A 10942-nucleotide genomic window follows, 5' to 3' on the forward strand; every position below is an offset into this window, starting at 1 on the left:
TATATTCCTTACAGAATTTTCAGACTCCAATATTTTTCCATCAATAGCAATGAAGTCACAAATTATTGCAATGTATGTACATAATCCAAATAATATTTTCATTGCTCTACACACATTCAACGGTAAACAATTTAGTGGTAAATTTTTATAAAAATAACCATTCAAGTTGCTGCTTTTTAGAACACTAAAAGACTATTATATTGTTAATCGATTTTTATAATCATTTATTCAGTAATTGAGAAAGGAAAATTTTATTTAATATTCAAGGAAAACATGTTTGACTAATTTTCTATTTTCAAAATGTTTACAATTTATTAACTACACATTCCATTTGAAATTATAATGTTAAGTGCAACATTTTGAATTAAAATTTAATTTGTTAGCGTTTTTATCTAATAAACTCACGCAACTTTTGTGTACCTATTTCGCACCATGTTTTTTGCCATTTTCATTTAAAAAATGTGAATTTTTAAACTTATTTTTTCAATAATTTAATGTTTTTTAAGAAGTACAGCGATGTGCAATTGAACCCTTCTTTATCATATCTAAAAGTTTTAGCTACAAATCTTTTTTGATTTCAGAGAAACTTTGGTTTTCGAAAAACACATTTTTCTATAATAGATCACGTGGGAATTTCTCACATTGTCTTAGCCTTATTTCTAATTAATAGTTTTTTATTTTCGGTTTTATCTGTGAAGACGACGTATAGAACATATAAATAGAATAAAAAAAACCATTCTCTTACTTTTAAGACGAAATATAACTAACGATAAAAAAAACAGGTTACAGCTAATATTTCAAGCGAATTTCCTTCTTTACTTACTGATGGTAATGCAGATTCCTACATTAACAACAGTCGATAATTTGTATATTCTTCATTTCCTTCTCAGCCAACTGTTGGTAAGGTAAATTACCACATTATTATCAGTTGGTAAATTAAGGTTTTTTTTAACACCGTTTAAGTAAAATATTTATTGATTATAATATTAATGCTACATAGTTCATAACTTTAATATAATCAGGAACAATTGTTCAATTGTTAATATATTCTCTTTTTTTTATAAAATTTTGTACTTTCAGTAAAAAAAAACACTTTTGATGTGAAATAATTAGTCTTTTGTTTTTTCTATCGTTCATAAAAATTCAAAACCATAAACGATTAGACGTTTGAATATCAAATTTCGTTCATATGAACGTTCAAAACTTTTGGCTCATCTGTTTTACCTCAGGAGTCCTTTAGTTTAGGCAGTTTATCATTTCATTTTGTTTTCTCGCTCTTTTGTTTCATTGATAGAAATTGTCATTGAGTTCAATTTCATTGAGGTGTACCTAGCCTATGCGTTTTGAATTTGATTACAGTCGGAAATTGTAAGTACGGTTAGCAGGAGTACTATCAAAAAATACATTTATCTTTATATCATATGATAAATAAATTTATTTCATTTATCTACTGATGGTAAAGCAGATTCCTACATTATCAGCAGTCGGTTACTTGAAGACTTTTTGTTTTAATATTGCTTTGAGTAAATTCACTGCGTCACTGCTTAAAATACTGTTTCGTTATAATAATAATACTACGCAATTACTAATAATATCGTAGTTAAGAACTTAATAGCATTATTATTATAATCAAAATGTATTTTAAACAATGACGTAGTGAATTTACTCAAAGCGATGTTAAAACAAAAAGTCTGCAAGTAACCGACTGCTGATAGTGCAGGAATCTACTTTACCATAAGTAGATAAACAAGAAAAATCTAAGTCACCATTTGCTGATAAGGCAGATGTCTGCTTTGCTCTTATTTCATATAAAAGGAAAATGAAAATATACAAGTTACCGGCTGCTGGTAATTTAGGAATCTACCTCACCATTAGTCGATGGTAAATTTATTAAAAATTTCGAACTTTGTATTCTTAATGTATAGGAAAAAGCTCTTTAAATCTCTCTAATAAATGTTAAATTGGATTAGTTTTACAGCAGTTTTGTGTATGCAAATTTTCGGAGTAGCGAAAATTTTATTTGTTAGATTTAAGTGTTATATGGACAGTTATCGTAGAATACAAATAAATAATTATTATAAATAAGATAATAAAATCTTTAAAAAATATACAAAGATCGCTATTTGAAAAAGAAAAATTGAAAATGACTAATGAAACTAAATATGAAAACATTTGAATAAAATTGTTTTGGAAAATTGACGGAATAATAATAATTAATTAATTAAAATCCAATTTCTAAGTAAGTGTTAAGTCTTGCTAAATTTAGAATTTTTTTTTTTCAACAATCAAAGGTCATTCATTCGTTTCAGTCAAAGGTTTTTCCCCTTTGTAAATTAATTATTCATACTAATGCGATTGGCTAAGTCGCATTATTGTTATCGTAAAGTTGTTGATATGTCTTGTTAGAGAAATTTATTAAAAATTCATCGGTCAAGTTTACAAGCTTATAAGTTCGCTAAACTTGAAATCTACCACATTATAAAAGTAATAGGCTCTATTCGAAATATAATCAGTTATGTACCCTAATACTTATTTTTTGTAATCAGCTTTTCTCATAAGAATAAAAACTTTGTAGCAAGACCTTCAATTTGTTTATTATTTATTCAAGGCCATTTATGGTAATAGTCACGAGACGTCTATAGCTTTCTGACCTGCGCAATGTCATTTAAAATCTGTCACTTTGCAATTCTTTTCGCTACAAAGTACATCATGTATCAATCTATCGTTTCTTCTGAAGCACGCTTATTTGTATGAACAAAAATTTACCATTTTCCCAATTTTTCAATTTTTATTAAAAAAAAAAATACTAATATTTCTGAACATTCTATATTAACAGGTAGGATTTTAAAGTGTTTTATTAATTTATTTTTAATTTTCTTTTTTTGTATATATATATATTTTTTCTTTTTTCATAATGTCGATCTTTTATTACATTAAAATGGTACAATTTTGGTACTATATTTGTAATAAAAGACTTTCATATTAAAAAATTAATAAAAGATCGTGACATTTTCTTTTGTTTATTTAACTTGTGACTAATTAAGCTCTAATTATTAGAATCTAGAAAGTGTACTTTGCTATGCTCTTGACTTTCTAGGTTAATTATTATTACCTATTTAAAATGCATAAAGACTAGAATTTCTTTTTTAAATGTTAAAAAATGAGCAAAATTATAGTTGACTAAAATATAATAAGTTTCTTGATTAAATTAATCAAATCTAAATATTTCACTTGGACATTATTATTTCTTGACGAAGCTGAAGTACGCAACGTTTATGATAAACAATTTTGAAAGAAATAATTTTTTAAAATGAAAAATTCTATAATTTTTTGCCTTAAAAAATATTCTTTTATAATTTGTTGATTAATGAATACTACAAGAAATATTTTTTAGACAAAAAATTATAGAATTTTTATTTTAAAAAATTATTTCTTTAAAAATCGTTTATCATAAACGTTGTGTACTTCTTGAATAAAATTCAATTTTTCGTAATAATTTTTATATATCTTGAAAATAATTTTTTAACAAAAATTTAATGTTGATAAATTTTTAATTATCTTTTTGGAATATGATATTTAAAATAAAGAAACAAAAATAATATTAAATTACTATAATATGAAAAAAAAATTATTAATTCGTTAATAATAATAATAATCTTATATATTTTTCAGGTGAATTGACAATACTGATGAAAGGGACTTCGAAAAATAATTTAAACAAAATTATTTAAATCATAATTCTAAAATGTTGCATATTTTCCATTTTAGAAATATGAAAACTCATAATTATTGTTTGTAAAAATGATCTCATAAACATACAAAATATTGATATGAAATTTATGGATTCAGAAGAATTACAATGCATTCCATATGTGAATTGTTATAAATTAGGAGTTTTGGAAAATGAGAATAATAATTATAATAATATAATTATAATTATATAATTATAATTATTTTATCAGTTTTGTTTTTTTAAGCACATTTTGTATACTTACATCTATAGAGAAATATTGTATTTACATTTATTTGTTTCAAATAAAAAAATTTAATTTAGCACAAATAAAATTTTATTTAGCGCAAATAAAATTTATTTGAAACAAATAAATATTTATTTTGCTCTGGGACAAATATATAATTTCTCTGGGGGTGTAATTACAATAATTAATTACATTTTGCACAAATATTATTTTTCTTGTTTGTATATAAAAAAATTATTCTCAATTTAAAAAGAATAATATAAAAGAAATCGTAATGAAATTCTTTCGATTTGAGAATTTTATTGCGTTATTTTAATTAGTATAAATTAATTAAGTTTTAAGAACTATTAGTTAAAAAATAAAAATGCACAATAAGTACACGAAATTAATTATAAGAATTCGATTATAACACAAACGCACATATTCTATGTTATACTGATAGTAAATAATAATAATAAACGTTTTTCTTGTTATGAAACTTTATATATATAAAAAAGAAGTTATAATACTTGAAATAATTTAAAAACTATGAAAATAACAAAATTATTATAAACAATTAAATTTATTAAAATTTTGAAGAAAATATTTTTACATACATAAAGTGTCATTTTCAAAAAAAGGTATATTTTTAAAAATTAAAATTAGATTTAAATAATAAAATCACTCGTTGAATATTGCACATATAATTATGTAGTTTATAAATATAATTATATAATAGGAAGTACGATTATTTTTTATTAATGTTTTAGCATAAGTGGAATTAGTATTATTTAATCCCACTTGGAAAGATTCCCCGGAAAGTGTCCCCTGGAGGTTGTATCAGAATTCCGCCGGAACTTCCAACGTAATTCCATCGAAATTCCATCGGAGTTCCAAAGAATTTCCAATAGGATTCCGATGGAATTCTGACGGAATTCCGATTAATTTTTTTCAAAATTTTAGAGTCCTAATTCCGTCGGAACTCCGTCGGAATTCCATCGGAAATTATTTGGAACTCCGATGAAATTCCGACGGAATCTTTCCAAGTGGGGTATTAATAAAAATTTAGTATTTTGCACACCAAGTTCACGATATTTTTATCTATACCTTTTTATGTTATTTAAATATAAGTACTCGTATTAGTGTTATACTTATAAGTATAATGCACAAATGTTTGCACTATTTTAATTAAGATTTTCCTTTCCACAGAGACGCACATTAAATTAATTTGTTATAATAAGAAAATTTTTCCAATGAAATTTAGTGTATGTGAAAAAGTAGGCTATAATTTAAAATACTTTACAAATAACACGCAAAAAAATCTTTACCTAGATCAGCGATATGTTTCACTAAAACAGAGAAAGTTTCCGCTATTCTAGAGAAATATATCGCTGTTCCACAGAAACTTATCGCTGTTCCAGGTGAAGATTTTTTTGCGTGAATGAATGACAATAAAACAATGTACACAAATTAAAACAATATGATATAATTTTTAAGGTATGTATTATTACACATACATAAAATATCAATAAAGGAACAAGTATTGTTTTACGAAAATAAATACTAAGTTGAAGTATATAATATAGATTAAAAACAGCAGGAGCACTTATTAAATATTGCACTTAGTTATAAGTAATATTGGTACAATAAGTTATGATTAGAAAATAATACTTGATATTTTTAGGTACACATTAACATATATAAGAAGCACAATATTTTTCTCATAGCACCATTTATTTAATGTAGTTTTTAGTATTTGATCTATTAAAATTATTTTATATCACACATGCTGTTTTAAAAAATAAATTTAAGGTTATGTTGCCTAATATGCCTGAAAAGTGTACTTTGCTGCACACTTTATCAGAATGCAGAAATCAACAACTTTTTGTACTGCATTTACGCTAAAGAAAAGTAATGCTTTTCTTGCAGATGTTGCACAAAACTCTTTTTATCAATTTGTGTGAAGCGAGTTGTAACTCAAAGTTTATACATTACACAAATTAATTTTAAGTAGAAATAAGAAACTTTTTCTAATAATGACATTTTGTGTATGTGAAAAAAGGGCTGTAATTTATAAAATTTTACAAATAATGAATAATAATAAAACAATGTACATGTATTAAAAAAATATGATAAAATTTTTAAGGTAAGTATAATTACACATACATAAAATGTCATTAAAGAAACAAGTATAGTTTTAAGAAAATAATAATATAAGTTAAAAACAGCAGGAGCACTTGTTAAATATTGCACTGAATTATAAAAAATTTAGTATAATAAGTTATTATATTAGAAAATAATATACACTTGATATTTTTATGTATACACATTAACATATAAGAATCACATTATTTTTCTCATCGCACCATTTATTTAATGGTAGTTTTTAATATCCGATCTATTAAAATTATTTTTTAAACACAAAAGTTAAAAAACATTTCATACAATCAAAACCGTTTTATTTAAATCAAAGATTTTTTTCTTTAACTCACAAAAATTTTATACAACGAAAAGAATATTTTTCTTTTTTAATCGCAAAAGTTCTTTTTAATTAAAATATTTTTCCTGTACGCACAGAAAGTATATTATTTCGGGCAATTAATGCGGGCGCAAAGTACTTTTTTATAACACCTTGCGTCAAAAACTCGACTAAATCGCTGTCTTTTACGCACTAGACCTTAAAAGGAGGGGAAATAGGGGCGCATGATTTATTCACCAAATTTCAATTTCATAATTTTCAAGACATCGAAATTCTTATTATCGAAATGTCATTTCACATAATTTTTATATTGCGAAATACCATTTAACATAATTTTTATTTTTTCGAATAATCATTTATTCTAATTTTTAAATAATAGAATTTTACGCACACTTTCCCCTTCCATCACAGCAATTTAGTCGAGTTTTTGACGCAAAATGTTATAAAAAATTATGAATGGAACAAGGGCGTAGAAATAACTATTGTGTAACACCTGCAAGAAAAGCGTTACTTTACTTTAATGTAAATGCAGCATAAAGTTATTGATTTCTGCACTTTGAGACAAAAGACACTTTTCTGCACTCAGTGCAGGAAAATATACTTTTCTTAATACATTGCTGCACTGAGTGCAGAAAAGTACACTTTTCTGTAAAGTATAGTATATATAGTATATAAGCTTTGCAATTAGGCAACATAACCTTAAATTTATTTTTTAAAACCATTTAAAATAGCGTTTTTTCTATAAATAAGTGTTACACAAAGTACCGTGGGCACCTCCTACGAAAGATGCATTTCCGACAAGTTGATAGCTGCTCTCATTTCGCTCGCGCAGCAAATTTTAAACTCGTCGCAAAACGATTTCTTTCCGCACTTGCTGCACAATGTACCGAAAGTATGTTATTTCGAGCACTTAATGCGGGCGCAAAGTACTTTTATGTATAATAATAAGAAACTTTTTCTAATAATGAAATTTTGTGTATGTGAAAAAATGAGCTATAATTAATAATACTTTACAAATTATGAATGATAATAAAGCAATGTACATGTATTAAAATATGATAAAATTTTCAAGGTAAGTATAATTACACATACATAAAATGTCATTAAAGAAACAAGTATGTATAGTTTTAAGAAAATAATAATATAAATTAAAAACAGCAGGAGCACTTGTTAAATATTGCACTGAGTTATAAATAATATTAGTACAATAAGTTATTATTAGAAAGTGTATAAGTTATAAGAAGCACATTATTTTTCTCATCGCACCATTTATTTAATATAGTTTTTAGTATCCGATTTACTAATAGTTATTTATGATACAAGTGCGTAAAGTGAGTGATTATACGAGTGTGACGTTTGTAGCAAATCACACGAGTATAATCAGATTTACGCACGTGTATCATACAACATTTTTTGCAACACCCACCTCTAAAGTTAAGTACCTATTATGAGGAATTCCAACTCTCTATTAGAATAATTTCGATTGTATAGAATTAAATAAATCAATCGAAGATCAGGAAAAATATCATTAGGCAGTAGTGTATAAATTTAAAAGTAAAGTTCTTTTTTTAATTTTGTGGTTTTGTATGGTCTAAAACAATCCTTATATTATGTGAGAAAAATTTCGGTGCGTAAAGTAAATTTCAGTGCGTAAAGTAAATCACTTTACACACCGTTTTAAAAAGAGCTTCTTTACACACACTTTTCGGTGTGTAAAATTTTTAACTTCAGAGGTTAGTGTTGCAAAAAATTATTTTTTAAGCATTATTGTTCTACCTGAACGGAAAGTATGTTATTTTGGGCATTTAATGCGTGAGCAAAGTACTTTTCCGACCGCTTATGTGACGTAAGCGAGCGGAAAAGCATTTTTCACCCACTGACCGTAACTACAAGCGGACACAAAATATGTTATTTCTTCCACTCAAAACGGACGCGAAATAAGCGATTCCCGCACAAAGAAATAGAAAATGGTTGCAAAATACTTTTCGCTCGCTTACGCCACATTACTTTAATTGACCTTAAAGATGCCCTTAATGACTTACTTTCAAAGGACTAAAACATATATATCGTTCGATATAAATGTTTTTTTGATTTAAAGAAATTTCTAAATGTTAAGAAAGAAAAGTTATATATAATTTTTTTTAAATTTATTATAATATATAGTAATTATTTAAAATTATATAAAATTTTTCATAAATTTTATTTGATTTAAAGTAACTTTTTATCTGGCTCAGATAAATATTTTTTGACTCAGATAAAATTTTTACAAATCGCAGTGGAATTAAAGAAATATTTTCTTTTGATCAAATTACATTTTTTTAGTTCTATGAACTTTATTCCTTGAACTAAAAATATTAATTCAAAGAAGTGTTCTACAAAACACCTCCATGAAGTTGGCGTCGACGATCAACATCGAAAATTATTTTTCACGGGACCAAAAATATCAAATCATTTTTAAAAAAGTTTTGGTTTCACATAATACCTTAAAAAGTATTTCTCAAGGCATTATTTGGACCGAGTATCATAAAAAAAAAATAATTTGACATTTTCGGTCCTGTGAAAAATAATTTTCGGCGCTGAGCGTCGACGTCAACATCATAAAAGTTACAAAACAAAAGAGTTTTTTATTTACTAAAGAAATTTTCATTTATTTCGAGAACTTTTCTTTAATTTACTAAAAGTTTATTTGAATCAATTTGAAAAAAAAATTTATTTTAATATTTGCTTCTTGTTAAAACTGTCTTTTCATTTTATTCAAATATAAATCGATTGAAAAAAATGCTCCTTAAAAGTGTTAAACGGTCTCTGAAATTCTTTAACAAGTTCTTTAATTATTGCCCTATGAAAACGGCGCTGAACGTAAAAATGATAAACATTGATTTTAAAATATTTTTTTTCGAAACACGAACACTTTTTTAAAAATTAACCAAAAAAACCAAGGATCATTATCATATAAATTTCTTAAATCCGAAAGATTGTACGATTCCATACCAAAACGAGATTGCAAAACAAAAAGTAGGAAAGTAATATAATAATAGCTGCGACTTTATGCTCCCTGCATGCTTCTGCCATCTGGCGGCGACAGGACGTAATGAACCTTTCATTATATATTACTTTCCTACCTTTCGTTTTACAATCGCATTTTTGTATAGATTCCCACAATCTTTCGAATTTATTTATTTTATTTATTTAAATAAAAATTAAGGAAATTTATAAGATCAGAATCCTTGGTATTTTCACTCTTTGCAAAGAATTTCAGAGACCGTTCAAACACTCTTAAGCCGAACATTTATGTAACAGATTCTCTACAGTTTATTGAATTTTGTTGTAGAAAAATTTATTCATTTAACAAAATTTATACAGTAAAATCTCGTTTATCCATGGTACGACAGATAAGCAAAAACTCGAATAATACGGAAAAAATTTAAAAAATTCGAAAATTTGAATCATTTTTTAAGTATGTAAAATGGTAGAATGAAATTTACTCGCAAAAGTAGGTAAATGTGAAAATATAATGAACGTAAATTAATCTTTGGGGTACAAAGCATTGTTACATAACGTTTAACTTGTCACTAACAAGGCTAATAAAGAAAGTCCGTAATAAAACGACTCAGTGCCTCGAAAAACACAAAAGACTAGGTTGATCGAAAGTCGGATAAACGAAGTTTTACTGTATACCATTCGAAAATTCAAATCAAAATATAAATTCTGTTAGATGAAAATGCTGATAAATAAAAATTCAGTTAAATTGAATTTATATTATAAATGTTTTTTAAGTAAAATTCGAATGACATTTTTCAATCAGAAAATAATATTAGTATATTCTGCACCAAGCGAGTTTAGTCCGAGTTTATGTGCCAATCACAATTTTCGAAGACGAGTTCTTTGAAAATTGTACAAGGCCCATAAGGGACTTTTCGAGGTGCTTACTATTTTTTATATCATATATGCTCGAAACCTTATTTTATTGTTAGTGTGAAGTGGTTGGAACTCGGAAGTTTTTAGGTGGTCAGAGGAAAATAAGTTGACAGACAGGAAGATAAAGTTTACTTCCCCTCTGACGTCACCAACATGTAAACTTCCAGTTCCAACCACTTCACACAAACAATAAAACGAGTTTTTCGAGCATGTGTGGGATAAAATACTTTATATGTAATAGGTGTAAATAAAAAGCCTCACTTTTCCCAGATAGCACGCAAGCCTGTGGCAAAATTGCAGCAAGCTTGCCATGCAAGCTTGCCAACCTTGCAGCGTCAAATTGCAACAAGCTTGTCTGGAATGTCTGTCCCATGCTTGGCAAGCTTACCGTAAAAGCTTGCTGTAAGTTTGCCATGAAAGGTTACTACAATTTTGACATGAAGAATTGCTACAAGATTGCAAGAAATTATTGCTGCAAACTTACAAGAATGATTTCTGTAACCTCTCGACATGAAAGCCAGCTTACTACGAAATATTGCAGAACGATTGAATCAAACTGGTTGGAAGATTTCAGCAAGCTTTCTGTGAC

General features: G+C 26.3%; 1 protein-coding gene across 4 annotated transcripts in view; it reads right to left on the minus strand.

Moving 5' to 3' along the window:
- The window catches only part of LOC127283674 (uncharacterized), a 339220-nt gene that overhangs the window by 8481 nt on the left and 319797 nt on the right, over nucleotides 1–10942 (minus strand). For 2 of the 4 annotated variants that reach the window (XM_051308692.1, XM_051308687.1), the window contains exon 1: nucleotides 13–174. The exons of 1 other annotated variant lie outside the window; for it this stretch is intronic. In XM_051308692.1, coding sequence (XP_051164649.1) covers nucleotides 13–102 — 90 coding nt within the window. In that variant the 5' untranslated portion in view covers nucleotides 103–174. Of the gene's footprint in view, nucleotides 1–12; nucleotides 175–1224; nucleotides 1350–10942 lie in introns of those variants that run through there. One more of the 4 variants, XM_051308690.1, reaches the window with a different exon arrangement.

The sequence above is a fragment of the Leptopilina boulardi genome, unplaced genomic scaffold (assembly GCF_019393585.1).
Source record: "Leptopilina boulardi isolate dan_hultmark-lab unplaced genomic scaffold, ZJU_Lbou_2.1 LbouV2_310, whole genome shotgun sequence".
Taxonomy (NCBI): domain Eukaryota; kingdom Metazoa; phylum Arthropoda; class Insecta; order Hymenoptera; family Figitidae; genus Leptopilina; species Leptopilina boulardi.